General features: G+C 43.7%; 1 protein-coding gene across 1 annotated transcript in view; it reads left to right on the top strand.

Moving 5' to 3' along the window:
- The window catches only part of LOC121873957 (ankyrin repeat domain-containing protein 29-like), a 35,961-nt gene extending 23,488 nt beyond the window's left edge, over positions 1-12,473 (top strand). Inside the window, exon 8 of the mRNA XM_042377835.1 lies at positions 2,925-12,473. Coding sequence (XP_042233769.1) covers positions 2,925-3,614 — 690 coding nt within the window. The 3' untranslated portion in view covers positions 3,615-12,473. The remainder of the gene's footprint in view (positions 1-2,924) is intronic.
- Positions 12,474-20,029: the final 7,556 nt, after the last annotated feature.

Below are 20,029 nucleotides of genomic sequence, written 5' to 3'. Positions count from 1 at the left end.
CTTGCAGTCACAAAGAAAATCTCCAATCCATGCTATGACACTCCCCCGAATTCCGTGTGCTTCCAGTTTAATATTCATTCTTTCTTGGGGTACACTGTTGAAATTTTTTGCAAAGTTGAGATATATATACCGTAGTCAACATTGCCACAATGCTTCAGGATCTGGGTCCAAACATCCAGCACCTTGAGTACTTTAATCACACAGGAGCGTCCCAGCATAAAACTGTGCTCACATTCCTTTACTAAGTTGTTTTTTAGTAGATGTTCCTTCATGGTATCTCTCTAGTACTTTACACGCAATACTGGTCAAGCTCACCAGCCTATAAATATTTGTGGAGTGGCGATCTCCTTGTTTGAATACAGGACTCCCATAAGCCATTTTCCAGTCGCTGGGGATCTTTTGCTCATCCATGTACTTGCAAAACAGGATCTTAAGGGGCTTAGCAATCTCGTTGCACACCTCTCTTAGTACTCTGGGATGCACCATGTCAGGACCCGGGCTCTTATGAACTTTTAGTTTTGACAAATTGTTTCAATACTGTACTCTCTTCTGAGAACATAATGTGCATTGGTGCTGTGTCAAAACGTCTTCCCTGAAATGCAGGAAGATTGTTCGCATCCTCTCTTGTCAGGGCCCGGGCTCTTATGAACTTTTAGCTTTGACAATTCGTTTCAATACTGTACTTTCTTCTGAGAACATAATGTGCATTGGTGCTGTGTCAAACCGTCTTCCCTGAAATGCAGGAAGATTGTTCGCCCCCTCTCTTGTGAACATTGAGGAAAAAAGTTTGTTTAACAACTCTGTTTTTGTCCTGATCTGAGTCTGTATAACTACCAACCTCAAGCCTCAGATCTGATACCCCCACACGTGTCTTTAATTTAAACTTTGCGAAACGGTAGAAAGCCTTTGGGTTTAACTAGACCCACCCACTTTTACACTTCAGTGTAGTGCAGGTGGCTGCATGTCCTACTTGGGGTACATTACTGACTTGGGGACAGGTACACGCACATACAGTATGTTGATCTTTGGACCAGGACTTTAACTTTACTGTACAGTACATAAATTACTGTAGATTGGATTGTTTCATTTTATATGTACAGGTAGATGTTTTCCTACCTTGAAAAAAACATTCATTTTAGAGCTGTTTATGAATCATGTACCACCTCAGCCAGGTGCATTTGGTTCAGGTAACCCCAAACTAAGGTGACTGTATATGCCTGAAGATTAGTCTCCCCTTTTAGCATCCATCATCCTTAAAAGTAGATTGATTGCCAATATAAGAATCTGTTTTTAATTCTGATAATGAACTAACTGCACTTACAGTCTTTAGTTATAATGTCATCAACAAAGATTTAGCTGATTGAGGTGCAAGTAATAATTTTGGGAGGAAGTTGATGGAGAAGAAGAAAGGGAAAAATAATAGCCAAGGACCATATCCCTAAGGAACTGTTCTGGTAACCCTTACTCTACAGGAGACTTTACCTCTCACACTGATTAACTGGTGCCAGTAGGTAAGAAATTCTTCAGCTGATAGATTAATAGGTTCCAGGAAGTTGTCGGCTCCATTTGTTAATACTTCCACCTCTCGTTTTACGCTGGGGTTACGTTCTTGAAAACCACCGCTTAATTAAAAAATGCGTAAATTAAACATAATTTTCCCATTAGCATACCTGTAAATGTTACAGGTTACGGGAACCATCATATACCACACAGGGTACGAACAGTGTCTCACTTAAATCAAGCACGTGGCCAACCTCCGACACACTCTCTCCTCTCTGAAGGCGGGTGATCACATTTAATTTCACGTCCATTGCCATTGTTTTTCGTGCCTTTTTAGCTTTAGGCGCCCCAGAGGAGGCAGATGGACGTTTTCCAGACATGCTCAATGGGGAAAACAGCATTTAACACTAAAAAGGTACGTGATAAACATACAATGCAAATGAGAGCACAGAGAAAAAGTAGTGCTGGTGTGAACTGAGAAAGTTTGCTGGATGACCTCACAGTTGTTGTACAGAATACTTCATTATCGGCAAATTTAAACTGTCTTAAGCGTGTTATTTCAAAAATAGGTGCTGGTAAATTACCTTTTGGTATTAATTGAACAATCTCGTTATTCCAAAAACGCTTAACTGAAATGCGCATAAAATGCAAGTTACCTGTACAGTAAATACACAAATATTATACAGCATATACATTAAGTCCTCGCTTAATGGCGTGGTTACATTCCTAAAAACGCGACGTTACAAGAAACAACGTTAACCGGATAAATTTTCCCCATAAGAAATAGATAAAATACTGGAGTTACGTTCCCCAGTCTCCCTTTGCCCCATGAAATACATTACATATACAGAAAATCATTGCCATTTCTATAGAAAATAGTGCATACATATACAACCACAGGTACTTAGTTTGTATTGGTACTCAACGATGGGCGGAGGTGGTGGAGCGAGTGTGTGGTGGGTAGTGGAGCGAAGGAGGTGGATGGCAGGAGGGGAGGAGGGCGGGAGAGGAGGAGGAGGGTGGGAGTGGAGGAGGGCGGAAGAGGTGGAGGGTGGTGAGTCACCGAGACTCTGCGCCTATCTGAGAGAGCATAGCACAGCCAGATGAGAGAGGGTGATTCTCCATAAAAAGTAGTCCGTGATGACGCAAAACGATGTTGTACTGAGTTATCAGGATGTTCAGCGATTTTTTGGTATCTAAAGGTTAGCGAAGTAGTACTGAAACAATGCTAAGAGTGTCGACGTTATACGATGACTTACTGTACATGTATACAGTCAATACCCACACAGTATACAGTAATAAGGTTTATAGAAAATGCTAGCCTAATAATATTATCATAGCAGTAGAGTAAATTCTGTACATTAATATAACAAATTCATTGTAATATTCTTGTTCAATATTTCATGTATTTTCTACATTTGCAGAATGGAGAGTCTGCTTTGCATGCAGCGGCCTTATATGGCCATCTCCGGGTGCTGCGAGTGTTGGTACAAGCTGGTGCTGATCCAGGCCTTAAAAATGATCAAGGACTCACGCCAATTCAGATCGCTGCTCAGGCTCGTCACTATGAAGCCGTCCAGCTACTAAAGGAAGCTTTAACCAAGAGAAAAGAGATGGGTCAGGTGACGCCCAAGACTTCGCCTGGCCCACGCTCCCCACGCCTGGTGCAGAGCATGTCAGGCACTGTGGTCAGCTCAGGGGTCCAGAGCCAAAGTAGCAGCCGTGGTTCATCCAGGAACAGTTCCTTGGGTACAATAGTAGAAACTAGCCCAGTGTTGCCCCGCTCTGTTAGCTCACCAAGCAACTCCAAACCTGCCCAGTATGTGTCGTGTGAGCTGAGTAACATTGTAGATGGCGGGGCGCGTCCTAGAGCAACTCTGGCCACGGGATCCTGCACATCCGTTGGTGGACGGACCCCCTCCTCTTCCAACCCTTCACCTTCTCCGAGCATCTCCAGTGAACCCCCACAGTCAATGATCGCTGCACTGCAGAAGGCCCCTCGTCACTCCTCTCATGCAGACGTCAGCAGTGTTAAAAATATATTCCGCAGAACACTTGCTTCGTTTAGGCGCTCTAGTATAGTAAAAAGAAATGACAAGCCGCCTGAACCATGACGACCTTCCATGTGCTTTTGACTTCTCTTTTTTGTTTACTTGTTTGCTTTCCAAACTGTACGACATTTTCAGTACAAATGCCTAATAAGTCACTGGTGATACTAGGATAGGTTTACTAATACCCAGGTGTACTCCATGTGAAGTGAGTTAACAGGAGATTAATACAAGTTGGTGGAAGGAACGAGAAGTTTCAAAAGCCAAGTGGTAATTGTTCTGAAACATTAATAGTCTTGATATTGCTGAGTTGCCAACACACAGTCACCACATGGCAGGAGGAGGAAGGGTGGACAAACCCTTTGCATTCTAAGTTTCAGTAATATTTAGTATAGATACTTTATCATCAACTATGCAAGGTAAATCATATCACTAATCACTTTAAACTAGATGTTTTAGTCTGCCTGATTTCACCAGAACATTTTATAGTTTTGTTGGTTCTTTTAGCGTTCTTGCCAGTCCTCTGTGTGTAGGGGTGTTAGTGTGCCCTCCTCCGCAGCATTACATATTGTGGAGTGGGCAGCCTGGTGGATGTTCATACAGTAAGTAACACTCCAATTTAACACCTCGTGAGGATGAAGATCGTCAACTTGCTGCCTTTAAACTTATATGAATATTGTTTTTAACACTTTTATAGATGAAACTTGTTTGTCACTTATAAATGCTGAGTCTGTGTATGAACAGTAAATTATTTGTTGATGAGACTGATCCTGATGTGAGTAACTGACTGATGTGGGACTTAAGACATTACTTATGTTGTTTTTCTCACTCAGATAGATGGTACCTGTAGAGTATAGCCACCTACCTACTGTGACACTGGTAATGTTGACCTCCCTGTATCATTCACTCAGTACTGCAGGACATGTGAGTGGACAATGGGGGTGGTGACTCATTCACTATGGCTGAGGAGGAGGAGGTTTTAAGTGTAAGGTGGGTTATTGAAGCTTTTTTTATTCTGCCCAAGGACCTGAGATAACAACTCTAAAAAGGCAGACAGTTTAACCCAGTGTTCATGTAGCTTCCATTGGTGCTGTTGACAAGGAGTGTGTGAGTGTGTAGGTACATGAGCACTTATATTTGATGGTTATACAGGCATCATCTACTGGAGTGAGGACAGTCTCATTGTCAAGTTTCTGTCCCTTCCCAACCATAAAATGACTTTTTTTATTATTATTATTATATGAAAATGTGTGAGAGAGCACAATGTTGTAGATGTATTGTGATAAGCCAGGCGGTAATGTTATGGGTGATGTTTGAAGGATTATCTGAGGAGAGGAAGTACGGTATGTCTTGCAGAAAAGTTTAACTCAATGGTTCAGTTGGAATATGACAATAATCTTAAAAAAAAAAAAAAAAAAATTATACATGATGATAACTACTTTTGAACTTGTGGGTGGGTCTGTAAGGTACTGTACTTTACTAGGGAATATGTTCATCCTCAACTGTTTATTCATTGTGCATACGGGTTATCTGTGTCGAGATTATCCATGAAGTGGAATACTATATATGGGTGTAAATTTGTACTTAGAGATATAGGGGATGTACACACACACACACACACACACACACACACACACACACACACACACACACACTGAAACCAAAATGAAGTATAATTTTCTAACATGTCATTATTTTATATTGACTAACATACAGTATGGGAGTACTGTACAGTACTTGTATTTTTGTGCTTGTCAAAAATTTTAGTGAAGGTCAGTCTGCTAGTGGAAATATATATGTGCCGGGTAACTGATTACAGTATTTACTATACATACAAAAGACTGCTGTTATCCTTAGTACAGTACATTCATAAGAATATTTACTCGTGATCAGAAAAGTGAGAAATGAGTGATATGTTGTTCCCCCTGGAGGAGGCACATCTCCCATCTGCTGTGGTAATTACTGATACAGGTACCAGTGTCATCAGGTGCTCTCTCGTCTGGTGCATGGATCTGTAGACCATATGTTAGAAGGAAGAAATTCTATTGAGATCTCAAGTTATACTGTTAAGAGTATTAGAGAAGGTTATATTAGTTTGTGTCATTTGCTGTTATATATGACTTAGCACTGAAGCTTGCCATGGGAAGTAACATTACCTTTGGATGTATATTATGAGAACAAATTTGATCACAGTGTTAGGAGATCCTTATGATTTGATTCAGACAGTTAAACTATAAGAACAAGACATGTTATGTTTGTACACACTTGTTGGGCATATTTTCATCTATCTCTCTACCTGCTTATCCTCTTCAATCCTGATCAATTAACTAGCCAGTCAAGCAGTCCGTCTGTTTCTGTTATATACTGTTCGCAAATACTGGACATGTCTTGAATGTACCTGAACATGTGCTAATGTTAGTCAAGTCTGGTCTTAAAGGAACTCACAGATGATGCTATCACAATATTCCACAACTCTTGCTCACTGGAATAACATATATAGATCACTTAAATCTCACTACTGTACTTTTCACCACTAAGATTACCTGATGAGGGTCGTCAATCCCATCTGCTTATGTCTGTACTGACTTGAGGAGGGGAAGAGCCTAACTATTTATACTTGACATAAGCAGTATGAAGATCCTCATACCGGTAGTTGCCTTGGTTTTGGTGTAAGAAGAGTCAAAGGTTAAGTTCCCAGCTATTAGAGGCAAGAGTTGGTGTCTGTCTTGGGTACAGTGTAGTTAGTCATATATTGTGACTGAGTTGTGATGCATTACTTAACAGTCCTATAATTATCAAAAGGTTTGGGAACAAACAACGTATGTCTGAGGTTGTCTACAGTAACTTGTGGGAGATAATGTAAAATAAATTCCTAAATTAATTTTAATGACAACATGGTATGTTTTGATATACCTTAGCTTAAGAATGAAATACATTATTATAAGATTTTTCACTAATTTTCTTATTAATAGTTTTAAACAAAATTGTTGGAAATACCTTACAATTTTAAGGTGATTTTAGATGTACAGTGCAGAAGTGTACCAGCAAACATGGCAGGTGTTGTAAGGTTACTAGATAAGTCAACTATATTACCATGTTTCACTCAGCTCTCTGGTGGTGAGTGTGTTATTACTAAATCTTTTAACATAAGGTATTGTTATTACATAGAACAGAAGTTCTCATGCCATTATGAGAAGGTGAATCAAGCAACTAAGTTAGTAGGTCTTATAAGAAGGTCGTTCAGATATCTAAATGATCCGTCCCTCGTAACACTCTTCAAGAGTGAAGAGCTTCCCCGTCTGGAGTACTATCACCCTCTCAGGTTCCTGAGTTATGCTAGAGACTAAGTTGATCAAAAATCTCCAAAGGAGGGCCACCAGACTGGTGCCTGCACCAAGGCACCTCAGTTCCCCAGAAAGATTAGAAAACCTGCAACTTTCTAGCTTGTACTATAGATAGGAAAGGGATGACCTAATTGAAGTTTAAAAACATCTCAGAGGGAACTACTCAGTTGAGTATCTATACCTGGAGCTGGCAGACGCTCACCCCACAAGGGGTCACAGCTCAAGATTGAATAAGCCACAAGTTCAGAAAACTGTGAAGGCAAACTTTTTCGGAGTGATAATTATGAATTGTTGGAACAATCTGCCAGAGAGTGTTAAGAAGGTTGTTCAGATATCTCATGGTCTGTCCCTCTAAACGCTCTTCAAGAGTGAGGTGCTGACCCCATCTGGTTCCCAAGATATGCTAGGGACTGTCAGTTGATTGAAAATGTCCAAAGGAGGGCCACCAGACTGATGCATGCACCATGGCACCTCAGTTACCTAGAGAAATTAGAGCGCCTGCAACTGTCTACTTTATACTATAGACAGGCAAGGGGTGACCAAATTGAATTGTATAAACATCTCAAAGGGTTCTATCCATTTGAGTGCCCGTGCCTGGAGCTGGTGGACGCCTGCCCCACAAGGGGTTACAGCTCCAGATTGAAGAAGCCACAAGTACAGAAAACTGAGAAGGCAAACTTTTACGGAGTGAGAATTGGGAATTGTTGGAACAATCTGCCAGAAAGTGTTTTGATGGCACCGAGTGTGAGGTCTTTCAAAACTAGACTTGACCAGCACTGGTGCAGGTACAGATACATTCTGGAGCCAGTAGTACATGCCCAGTACTTGCATTTAGTGTGTAACAAAGATGTGAGTGACTGCCCAAGTAGCTAACGAACTGATTGGTGGCAAAGAGGATAAAAGTAAAAGTATATGTTACTGTACTCAGATTTTATGATGGTAATGTAATTTATAAACTAGACACAGTACAGTGCTTTGTTTATAACCCATGAAGTGCAGTGCATCTCTTTAAGTAATTTTTAATTCTTCTTGAAAACGAGCATCGATATTGATGCCTTTTTATTTTCAATTGCCTGCCATCATACATCACACTCAGAGGTTGGATTTTTATTATGTCATAGCCTGAATCAACCAATAAACAAGTAGATAGGACAAAATGTGCAAGATTTGGTTACATTTTTAGGCATCTACTTCAAATCACATATGCATGGGTAGAAGTGAGGGAGACATGATGTCTATTGGAACCATTGGATGACTTGAATTGTGAACTGTGAATAATTTTTTTTTATTGGTGAGAATCTTTGACATTCATTGTACAGTATTATGGTTTGTGATGATAATAATTGTGGTTCAGATATAAGTGAAGGTGACTGAAACATGGAGTGATGAAGGTGATGGATAGGTTGGGGAAAATGAGACAAATTGAGAGTGAAGGTATGAGACAGGTGTAACGACCCTCTGGGCATGAGTAATGACCCAGAAGATATATCCTGTGGGTAATTCTTCTACTTCTTGTACATAATGTTATTGGAGAGTACAGTACTCTCTTCATTACATGTACTATATCACTTATGGTTGGTGTAGTGTGGATGGTGAGTATAGTGCTATCCATGTATGCAGTCTGACATGCTTTCATTCAGCATGTTGTCACATAACTAATGATCACAAGTTTTTATTCTTATTTTGTGAGGCCTTTCTCGACTAAATTAAGTTATTATTTACCATAAAAATAACAGAAATACATAATATATAAATTCATAGAACTAAACAGCTCAAAAGTAGAAAGTGGCTTGGGCAAAAAGTTTAACACTGATTCTTTACACCATTTGTTTTCCATTACATAACTAATGTATGATACCAAACACTTGTGGAATAAGTTAGGAATAAACGAGATAAAAATACTTTTTGAGTACTTGTCAGAATGCGCTCAAAGCCCGCTGCACTTCATGTCAATATTTAAGAGGATGTAAACAATGAGTGTGGAAAATTCTTACTTATAGACTTTTCCTCTTGCTGTGTACACTTCCCTAGCAACATTCTCCCCTACTGTTTCCATTCTCTGTGAAGCTCTGCTACCATTGATTCATTCCATATAGAACTGGGAGAGGAATAAGAAATAAAAGGTGCCAGTAGATAGAGTAATCATATGAAAAAATATGGAGCTTCACTCAACATTGTGGGATTGAAAAGTTTCAAATGAAATATAAAATTGAGATTATTAGGTAAGTAATATTACATCCAACTGACCTCTGTAAATTGAAAGGCAATATTAGGTGTATGAGTGAGGAATTCTTATTTTATGTATACTTTATCGTGTAATTAAAAGTTAAGTGTAGGACTGAAATCATAATGTGGTGAAATAAACGTCATAGGAACACTTATGTCATAGGGTAATGTATGCGAAGTTGAACTGGCACAAGGTAATACAGTACAATACTCTCATACAAACTGGACCATTCACACACTCACCACATAAACAAATCAGGACTCAGTAAATAACTTATGAGAACTACAATATGAAAATAAATTGACATGGTAACAATGTGAGAGAACATCTAATACTGTACACGTATTTTGCAATGAAAACTCGCAATAAGTAACAGTACAGTACTAAGAATTTAAAATGATGAGAGCCAGTTTATAAGGACAGTAATGTACTTGGCAGTAAACATTATTTAGTACTTGGCTCATTTCCAGATGATGGTGTACTGTACATGAATGTTTCTGATGGCTTATGACGTGCACTTAGCGTGGACACTCAAGATGTACATGTGTTGACACTTGGTGGAGTGAAGGCATGGAGATGATGTTATTAATGATCACACCAGAAAGTTCATAGAATTTTCTTGTAAAATTCTTCTTGAGCTTTTTAGTTTTCAGTTAGTTAGAGTTAACCGTAGGCTTTATGTATTTATTTACCGAGTCTTATTATTGGAGCATAATTTGCAACAGCAGGTGGTGCCAGGTTGCCCATTCATCCATGTTCGGTGTTCAAACAGCAATGAAAAAGTCGTGATGTATACTGTATATCTTACATATATATTACAAAAAAATTCCTGCACATACCACTGTAGAGAGTCAGGTGTAAACAGTGGAAGCCAGTGCTGTTGTAGCTCGCTGGTCAGAGATCATCACTGATGAAGCACAGTTCACCCATGCCTTCATGTAACTATTAAGTAGCTTACAAATGCTTGAAATGATTAGTTGTTTTCAACATGTTTGGGGCATTTCTGAAAAGGAACTTAGGGTGCTTTTTAACCACAATTTGTGAAGATGACATTATGAATTTGATGCTGAAATTTACACAGCAAGAAATAAAATGTAGTAATTCAAGTGTTTATTATCCTGCTGTAAGTGTAGGAAATAACACATACTGTTAATAAGAAGTGAGACTGCAGGCAATCATGAGAAACTTAAAATCAGCAGCAGTGATTAACACAGCCTAAGAAATTACACCATAATTCACCTAATAGTCATGTATTTTGAAAAAGTAATATGTGCAAATTCATTTTTGTCACAACTTGATCTCAAGATATAAAGTGTGTCAGCAACACACAGTAGTAGAGTTTGCATTTATGTCAATAATTAGTTGAGAAATGTTATAACTAGTGCCACACTATTTGTGCAGTCTTTGGATATACAATATAGCAATTAATGAAATGTGTACTGTAGTTAACAAGTGTCTTGAGAATTATGCACGTGCCACTCTTACTGTAGAGTAGGCGAGTTGTATAATCACCTGGTGGCACCAATGATATCCCTCTTACCATGAGAGAGTTGTCTGTGGCTTATTTTTCATTAAGCATAATCTTTGTTTACATCAAGCATTAAATTTTCTGTACTACTGAGGCATTGTTGTAATAAGCTCTCACTTAAAAACCATTGTAAGCTGCTAAATCTTACATTATGCTGCTTGTGCACAAAGGTAACAATATAAGAGCATATGAATGTACAATTGCTTGAAAACACAAGACATATTCAACCTCCTTTTGCAAGGCTTTGCTGGAACAGTGTCCACTTAAGACAGTTACCAACATTTCTCAGTATGTATATCTCTCTTTGACCCATTGTTGGCTGCATATAGAAAATATTACACAATACCCACCCTGGACTTTAACCTTTTTATCCGAGAATGCCATCACGAGGTGCTACCACTACAACACCAGCCATTAAAACTTAAACCAAACTTATGGGGGCTGTAACACACTTGTCTCTCACTGCTCTGGTCCAGGAATCAAGTCCCACATAAATCAGATATGAATCATGCAAGAAGGTTGTTGTTCATTTTGATCTTAGCGATCATTGTAAGTTTTATCCAGGCACTCTGACATCCTCCTGTACTAACATAGTAATAGTCTAATCAACTAGTAATCTGATAAGAGGAGTAGGTGATGAAAAAAAAAGACAACCATTGCTCCTGCAGACAACATGTTTAGTGTACTGTATAATGTATAAGATTTTTAATGGTTATAGACTGTATTTGTACATTGAAACATGTGTATGAGGGTAATGGTCTCTGTCATCTTCAGTATGCTGGTGATGTAATACAGCCATATTGTCTTGGTCCAGTGTTCTAAGGCAGAGAGGTTACAACCCAAGACATGGTATTCTGTAGCACTAGATATACAGTATACTCATAAAATTGTCTACCCAATGAACTGGTATAAAAATGAAAGCATCAGTAGTGTTTGTTAAATTATTGTCTAAGATTGTGACACAGGTCAATAAATTGTCCTTAACAGTGACACCTCAGTAAGGGATCATCAGTGACCTGCAGGTTTTTTTTTTATCATTGTTTACATTTTATGTTAATTTGGATTTGGCTGTTGTGTCACTTGTGTATTATACAGTAATTATTGTATGCATCTGGTAATTTTCTTTTGATCTGTAAATTATGTGATAATGTCAAGTTATAGTTCTTCTGATGTTTATTACAATCCTTAAGAGTGTGATTAAACTCCCAGTAATATGAACATTAAATTAAAGTGATGAAGATGAGTTCACTCCTTCAAGAATGTTGGATCAGCAACAGTGTACTGTACGCACAGTAATGTTGAACACAGCTCCATGTCAAAATGGTCTTCAAGAACTTTGGAAGCCAATAAATTTTTATATAATGGCAGATACTTTTGAATTCTGTATTACTTATATGATGTTATTAATAACTCACATGCAGTACTGTATGTAATGTATTATATGCCACCTAGAACCAAAGTGAGAATTGCACAGCTTATGTGAATCAGTGTTGTGCTATCAGTCCATTCCATAATATGTTGTGCTGGCATTCATATCAAGTTCTGCCCTAAAGACAATAATAAAGAAAGTCATATCACACATTTAAAAGGTGACTTGTGTGGAGACGAGGACCGACAGCCTTTAATGATGAAATGTGACTCCTGGATCATTTTCTAGGTTGACTCAAATGCCTTTATTAATGTCGTCTCTTTGTCCAGCTCTCCATAACGTGCCCTTTCCTAACTACCAGTTTCCTAGTTAGTTTTTTCAGCCTCTAATACAGTACCACAGTCATTGCTTGTTTACCATGTACCAGAGTTGCTAAATAAACATCACTTTTGGATTATCTCGTTATTTTTATTGTCATCATTTCCTTTCATATTTATTCTAGAATGCAGTTAGTGAGGTAATGACATGAGGAGAAATTGTTATGTGAGAAAAATGTAGAAGAAGACTGACGAAGGCTTGAAGAGGATAAGCTTGATCTTTGAGAGATGAACTGGGTAAACACTGAGCAAATCAAGATGTGAAGGATTTTACAGTACAGAGGTTTCACTGTACTGACTGGTGCCACTAATTTGTTCGCTGCTGTGCTGATCAATGTTGTTTAAGTGGATGAATATCTGGAGCCACAAATGTGAAGTCTTCATCCAAAATACAAAGGTGACACGTGAGTAATTAAGTAAAAGTAAATTCATGGAATGTAATACTTCATACTTCATTTGTTGGTTCATTTTTCCTCTATGTTTGCACTTGAAGGAGAGAAGTCTGTTACAGTATTTCACCGTGTAATGTATTTTATTAATTTATTTTCTACACCAATGGTCTGCTCTCTAGCCAGCCAGACAGTTGGTCTGTTATGCTCCACTGATCAGTACCTGTACTGGGCATTTACAGGCTCTAGAATGTACCAAAACATGTGTCAGGCCTGGTCTTAAAAGAGTTCACACTCAGTGCTGTCACAACACTGGCAGGTTATTTCAAGAGTTCATAACTTCCTCCACAAAGGTTAGCTTTCATAGCTTCTGTACACGTAGCTTCTTTAACTTGAGGCTGTGACCTCTTGTGGGGCAGGTACCTGCTAGTTCCAGATATGAATATTTGACTGAGTAATTTCTTCTGGGGTGCTTATAAATTTCCATTAAATCACATCTTGCCCACCTATAATATGAGCTAGGCAACTGCCAGCATTCTGATCTCTCTGGGTTCCTAAGGTGCTGAAGTAAAGGCACAAGTCTGGTGGCCTGCCTTTGGACATTTTTAATCAACTGGCAGTCTTTAGTTATAATGTCATCAACCCTTACTCTACAGGAGACTTTACCTCTCACAGTGACTAACTGGTGTCAGTAAGTAAGAAATTCTTCAGCTGATTGACTAATAGGTTCCAGGAAGTTGTCGGCTCCATCTGTTAATACTTCCACCTCTCGTTTTACACTGGGGTTATGTTCTTGAAAACCACTGCTTAATTAAAAAATGCGTAAATTAAACATAATTTTCCCATTAGCATACCTGTAAATGTTACAGGTTACGGGAACCATCATATACCGCACAGGGTACGAACAGTGTCTCACTTAAACCAAGCACGTGGCCAACCTCCGACACACTCTCTCCTCTCTGAAGGCGGGTGATCACATAATTTCACATCCATTGCGATTGTTTTTCGTGTCTTTTTAGCTTTAGGTGCCCCAGAGGAGGCAGATGGACATTTTCCAGACATGCTCAATGGGGAAAACAGCATTTAACACTAAAAAGGTACGTGATAAATGTGGTGGGATGTAATCCGAGCCAAGGTTCTTCAAACTCCAGAGCACGAGCAGTAGATATATTCCATAAGTAGTACAAGACTTGGTAGGATAACCAACAGGTACAGAAGCAGGAGCAAGCACAAAGGACTCCGTGTCGTATCCAGGCCGAAGCCGATCTGAGGGAAGTTAGCTAGCTAGGCAGGGAGAGTTGCTAGACATTACTAGGACAATAAATGAGACCTTCTAGTTACTTGACTAGTGCGGTACAGACATGGTACTTCGGGACATAGTAGGTAGACATAGGCATTAGACATAAGCATAGATATCAGACATGCTATAATAATATATAGTAATACAGACATGTGAATAAATGGTACAATGAATGGTAACAGAGTCTTGCCGTCAGGCGTGTTCACATATCTTGGTATTTACATATCTATACATCTCCCCCCCCCCCTTTACGCTCGTAGTGCAATCTCGAGCGGCTACGGACTCTTTTTCCATGAGTCGGGGGGAGCGGCGAGGGACAATGGGAGGATCAACTGACGACCTTCGTTCCTGGTCTGGGCAAGGAGGCACAGGGGACGGGGAGGAAGGTTCGTCACTAGAGGATGGCACTGGGCGGAGATGGCGTCTGTTTCGCCACCATACACAACCACTGGGGAGGCGGACTTGGTACGAACGGGACTCGCCACGGCCCATGACGACCCCGACCTTGTCCCAGCGGTGTGACGTCGGGTCCTGGATTTGTACTTGCTGGCCGACAGTCAACCTGGGAAGGGGGCGGGCGTGGGCGTCATAGTGGCTTGTCACTTGGGCCATCCAGGCAGCCTCACGGCGGTCACACTCGTCCGCCTTGATCTGCCATTCATCTAAGAAGGACTGGGGGTGGGCAGGCACACAAGTACGAAGGGGGCGGCCATACAACACCTGGGCAGGAGAGCGTCCGGCAGGGGTAGGGGGTGTTACGGAGTTCCAGTAAGCCCCTGTCGAACTCCTCACAGTCCAGGTTCCCCGTCGGTGCTGTCTTGAGGATGAGGTATTTTACGGACTTTACCGCTGCCTCGGCGTGGCCATTCGCCTGTGGGTAATGAGGGGAGGTGACGATGTGGTGGACGCCCCAGCGTTCGGCGAAGCTCTTGAACTCGTGGATATTGAACGGGGGCCCACCGTCGGTTCGGAGGCGGAGAGGCACTCCGACTTCCCGGAAGAAGCAACAGAACATCCGGATGACCCTAGAAGAGGTGGTGTCCCGATCACAGGGAACCACCACGGGCCATCCAGAGAGCCTGTCGGCGACCACCAGGAAAGACTTTCCGGCCACATGAAAGAAGTCGGCGGACACGGACTCAAAGGGCCGCTTCGGGAGGTCATTGCACAGGTACGGCTCTTGTTGCTGGCTGGGCTGGAGTTGCTGGCAAGGCTCACAGGCCTCCACCGTGCTCTTAATATCGGCGTCAATACCAGGCCAGAAGATGGTCTGACGGGCTCTGCGCCTGGTGGCTTCAACACCACGGTGGCTGTCATGGAGGCGGGACAAGGTGCGCTGGCGTAGGGCAGCGGGAACGACGATCCTGGGGCCGTACAACACCAGCTCTCCGTCCGCATAGAGGCTATCCCTTAGCTTCCAGAAGGGGAGGGCGGAGGCGTGAATGTTGTAGCAGTTGGTGGGGAATCCAGCGGAGACGTAGTCGAGGAGTTGGACGTATGCCGGGTCTTGAGCGGCGGCGATGCGAAGCTCCTGGAGAGTACTATCGTCTTCGATGGAGGGCGTCGTCGTCGTCTTGTCAGCAAGAGAAGTGGCTGTGTGTGTCACTAAAGACCGAACGTGAGCCGCGGCCGTGGTACAGTCGACTTCATCTTCAGGTGTGGGGCGACTAACAGGGGCTCGGGAGAGGGCGTCTGGTATGCACAGAAGCTTACCGGCGCGCCACACAGCCGTAAAGACGTAGGGGGCGGTCTTCTCTTTGAGACGTTGGAGGCGGGGATTTTCAATGGTGTCCAACATGTAGTGATTGAGGATGGGTATGAGTGGGCGGTGGTCCATCATGAGGGTGAAATGCCCAAGGCCAAACAGGTAAAGGCGGCACTTGGCCATATAACCCAGGCGACTGCCAGCATCTCTAGTTCGATGGTGGCGTATCTGGTCTCCGTGTCGGTCAAAAACCTGGAGCCACACTGAACTAAGCGCAGTCTACCCTGGCCGTGATCTTGAAGGAGGGCATATCCGAGGCCGTATAGACGGGAGGCGTAGGTCTGGAGGACCACTGGTAAGGACGGGTCGAAGGGTGCCAAGGCTGGTGGTGACAGCAACGCCTTCTTAACATTCCTGAACGCTAGGTCGTGGTCAGGAGTCCAGAGGAAAGAGCGCTTGGGGCTCATGAGGGGGCGTAGAGGTTGGGCTGATGCGGCGATTTCAGGGGAGAAGTCGGCCAGCTGATTTACCAGGCCCATAAACGAGTGAAGGTTGGTCAGGTTCGCTGGAGTAGGGAAGTCCCTGATGGCCTTGACCTTCTCCTCATCAACTGAGATCCCCTCTGGCGAGATGTTGTAGCCGCAGTAGTTAACTTGGGAGGCGGCGACCACAAATTTATCTTTGTTCAGGGTGATACCATGGGCACGACATCTTGTGAGCATCAGATGAACTCGGTTCAAGTGGGCCGGGAGATCATCGTCGAAGAGCAGGATGTCATCTACGACCTTCACGCAGTTGGTGACACCCTGCAGAGCCATATCCCCACGGAGGCAGTACGCATCCCCCGTTGCTGCGAAGCCCATGGGTCCGCGGCAGTGTTGGAAGCGGCCGTGGGGCGTGATGAATGTAGTGAGGTGGCGATCTTCTTCCGCCAGGTCGACTTGCCAGTACCCATGTAGTGCATCCGCCGTGGTAAAGAATTTTGCAGACAGGGTGATGCTGCGGACTGCTTGAATGGGCGTAGGCGATGGATGGGCGGGACGGGAGACCTGCGAGTTGAGATGGGTGAGGTCCACTGTGATGCGAACACCTACAGGCTTGGGTGCCAAGACCATAGGGTGGCACCACTCGGAGGGCTCCTCACCGGCGCGTCTGATGATCCCCTGCTGCACCAGAGAATCGAGCTCCGCCTTCACCTTGTCCCGTAGGGCAAAGGGGATAGGTCTGGGTGTGTGGGTGGCGAAAGGCGTCGCGCCAGGCTTGAGGTAGATTCTCATCGGGGGGCCTGTCATCTTCTTGAGCGGCGTCTTCTGGAGGTCGGACTTGGAGACAAGGACGTCGCTGAACTGACGAAGAAAAAACTCCCGGGCGGCAGCAGGTGTGGTCATGGCTGAAACAGGTATCTCTGCACACCTGTTGAGGTGTGTCACGGCGAGGATGGGCTTTGGGAACTTGGATGAGACGATGGCCAAGTCCTGACAATGGCCACATGACAAGAGAGGGGTTTGGATGCCCTCATGGACGTGGACTGTAAGACCTTACAGGAGGGTGTAGGTCCAGCATGAGGGAGAGTAAGACCTTACAGGAGGGTGTAGGTCCAGCATGAGGGAGAGTAAGACCTTACTGGAGGGTGTAGGTCTAGCATCAGGGAGAGTAAGACCTTACAGGAGGGAGGGTGTAGGTCCAGCATGAGGGAGAGTCAGACCTTACAGAAGGGTGTAGGTCCAGCATCAGGGAGAGTAAGACCACAATCTTAGTGAGAATCAAAGTCTCAAAAGTAGCCAGAATCCAAGTTGCCAACTCGAGCCAGGGGTCAGTTTAGCTTCAGGTGGGTAAACTGACTCACTAGTGTCGTTTATTTGATGGTCAAGACAGATGCCACCATAATGAGGCCCCTCAATAGTGGTGATGGTCACCTTGAACACTGTACATCACTGTAGCTGGGGGGTTGGGCTAACCACATACAGTAAATTCCCCCGAGTTACCTGCTTTAAGTGTCAGTAGTAATAAGAGTTAATAAAGATTACATGCTTTATTTGTTCAATGTGTTAGTCATATGATAGTATTGGTTACATTACTCTACCTCTCAAAGTTATTTAAAAACAAAAACAAAAATTGAAAAAAACTCATAAGTGAGTTACAATACTGCAAGTCAAAATTAATTTCATATTTCCAAATTACAATAATCACAAGGTGGACAAGTTATTCGGCCACAGTCTGGTACACGAGGTCAGAAACACCACCTTCACTTCACTTCTACATGGTGAAGTGTCATTTATCCAGGTTATGTCACCAGCTGATGGTCTCTGTGTACGAGGTGACGACCCCAGTGTAGAAAATACATATTGATGTGTACTTTCTCGAGTAGGCTACACAAACAATAAACTGTAATGTGTAGTACAGTACAGGGTGATTCACTAGCTGGTAGTCCCGAAGTTTGGGTGATAGAACCCTAATTAATGAACTGAAATCCATATTAGCGAATGTTTGCTGTAGCTTGTCTTCTTGACTGGCTTCAATCTACCAGTGAATGTTTGCGTCATCAACAGCACGAGACTTGAGAAAACTTCACCTTTAAATTGGATACCAGCGAGTGAACCACACTGCATAATGCATCTTGGACAATTAGTACTCCATCGAGGTGGTGTGGGTGTAGCAAACCAAATAACTCGCTAACATATGGAGAAAATACCTGTACTTGGTCACTGGTCCTTGAGCATTAGGAAAATATTATAAATAACGGTCATCTTGAATAACTGTTCTTTAATGTTGGACAAGAATATCCTAAACATGGGTTTGAAAGTGTGTGTGTCTGTGTGTGTGTCTGTGTGTGTGTGTGTGTGTGTGTGTGTGTGTGTGTCTGTGTGTGTGTGTCTGTGTGTGTGTGTGTCACATATTAGCCATCACATTATAGACGGCCTCCACTAGGTCAGGCAGGCCAGGGTCTTGTAGCACCGCTCTCACCAGCTGCTCCAGATGTCTACCATCTCTTAAGCTCTCAGTGTTAAGGATATTGCTTAAACTGTCTGTAGGACTTGGGACAACAGTGTGGCCTGCACTACCTAGGGCAAGGGTGTGGCCTGCACTACCTAGGGCAAGGGTGTGGCCTGCACTTCCTGGGGTAAGGGTGTGGCCTGCACTACCTGGGGCAAGGGTGTGGCCTGCACTACCTGGGGTAAGGGTGTGGGCCTGCACTACCTGGGAAGGGTGTGGCCTGCACTACCTGGGTGTGGCCTGCACTACCTGGGGGTGTGAGGGGTGGGTGTGGCCTGCACTACCTGGGGCAAGGGTGTGGGCCTGCACTACCTGGGGGCAACTACCTGGGGTGTGGCCTGCACTACCTGGGGGTGTGGCCTGCACTACCTGGGTGTGGCCTGCACTACCTGGGGCAAGGGTGTGGGGGGCAAACACCTGGGGCAAGGGTGTGGCCTGCACTACCTGGGGGGGTGTGGCCTGCACCCTGGGGTAAGGGTGTGGCCTGCACCTACCTGGGGTGGCCTGCACTACCTGGGGCAAGGGTGTGGCCTGCACTACCTGGGCAAGGGTGTGGCCTGCACTACCTGGGGTGGCCTGCAAAAGGGTGTGGCCTGCACTACCTGGGCAAGGGTGTGGCCTGCACCTGGGGTGTGGCCTGCACTACCTGGCAAGGGTGTGGCCTGCACTACCTGGGGCAAGGTGTGGCCTGCACCCTTAAGGGTGTGGCCTGCACTACCTAGGGCAAGGGTGTGGCCTGCACTACTTGGGACAAGGGTATGGTGGGGGTGTGGCCTGCACTACCTGGGACAAGGATGTGGCCTGTACTACCAGGATCAAGGGTGTGGTCTGCACTACCTGGGGGATGTGGCCTGTACTACCTGGATAAGGGTGTGGCCGGCAAAGGGTGTGGCCTGCACTACCTGAGAGGGTGTGGCCTGCACCTGGACAAGGGTGTGGCCTGCACTACCCGAAACGAGGGTGTGGCCTGCACTACGTAGGGTAAGGTGTGGCCGGCACTGCCTTTGGTAAGGGTGTGGCCTGCACTACCTGAAACGAGGGTGTGGCCTGCACTACTTGAAACAAGGGTGTGGCCTGCACTACCTAGGGCAAGGGTGTGGCCTGCACTACTTGGGACAAGGGTATGACCTGTACTACCAGGATCAAGGGTGTGGCCTGCACTACCTGGGACAAGGATGTGGCTTGTACTACCTAGATAAGGGTGTGGCCGGCACTGCCTTTGGTAAGGGTGTGGCCTGCACTACCTGA

Source organism: Homarus americanus, unplaced genomic scaffold (genome assembly GCF_018991925.1).
Source record: "Homarus americanus isolate GMGI-L3 unplaced genomic scaffold, GMGI_Hamer_2.0 scaffold25827, whole genome shotgun sequence".
In the NCBI taxonomy this organism is placed as follows: domain Eukaryota; kingdom Metazoa; phylum Arthropoda; class Malacostraca; order Decapoda; family Nephropidae; genus Homarus; species Homarus americanus.
This window is presented reverse-complemented; position numbering and strand designations above follow the sequence as displayed.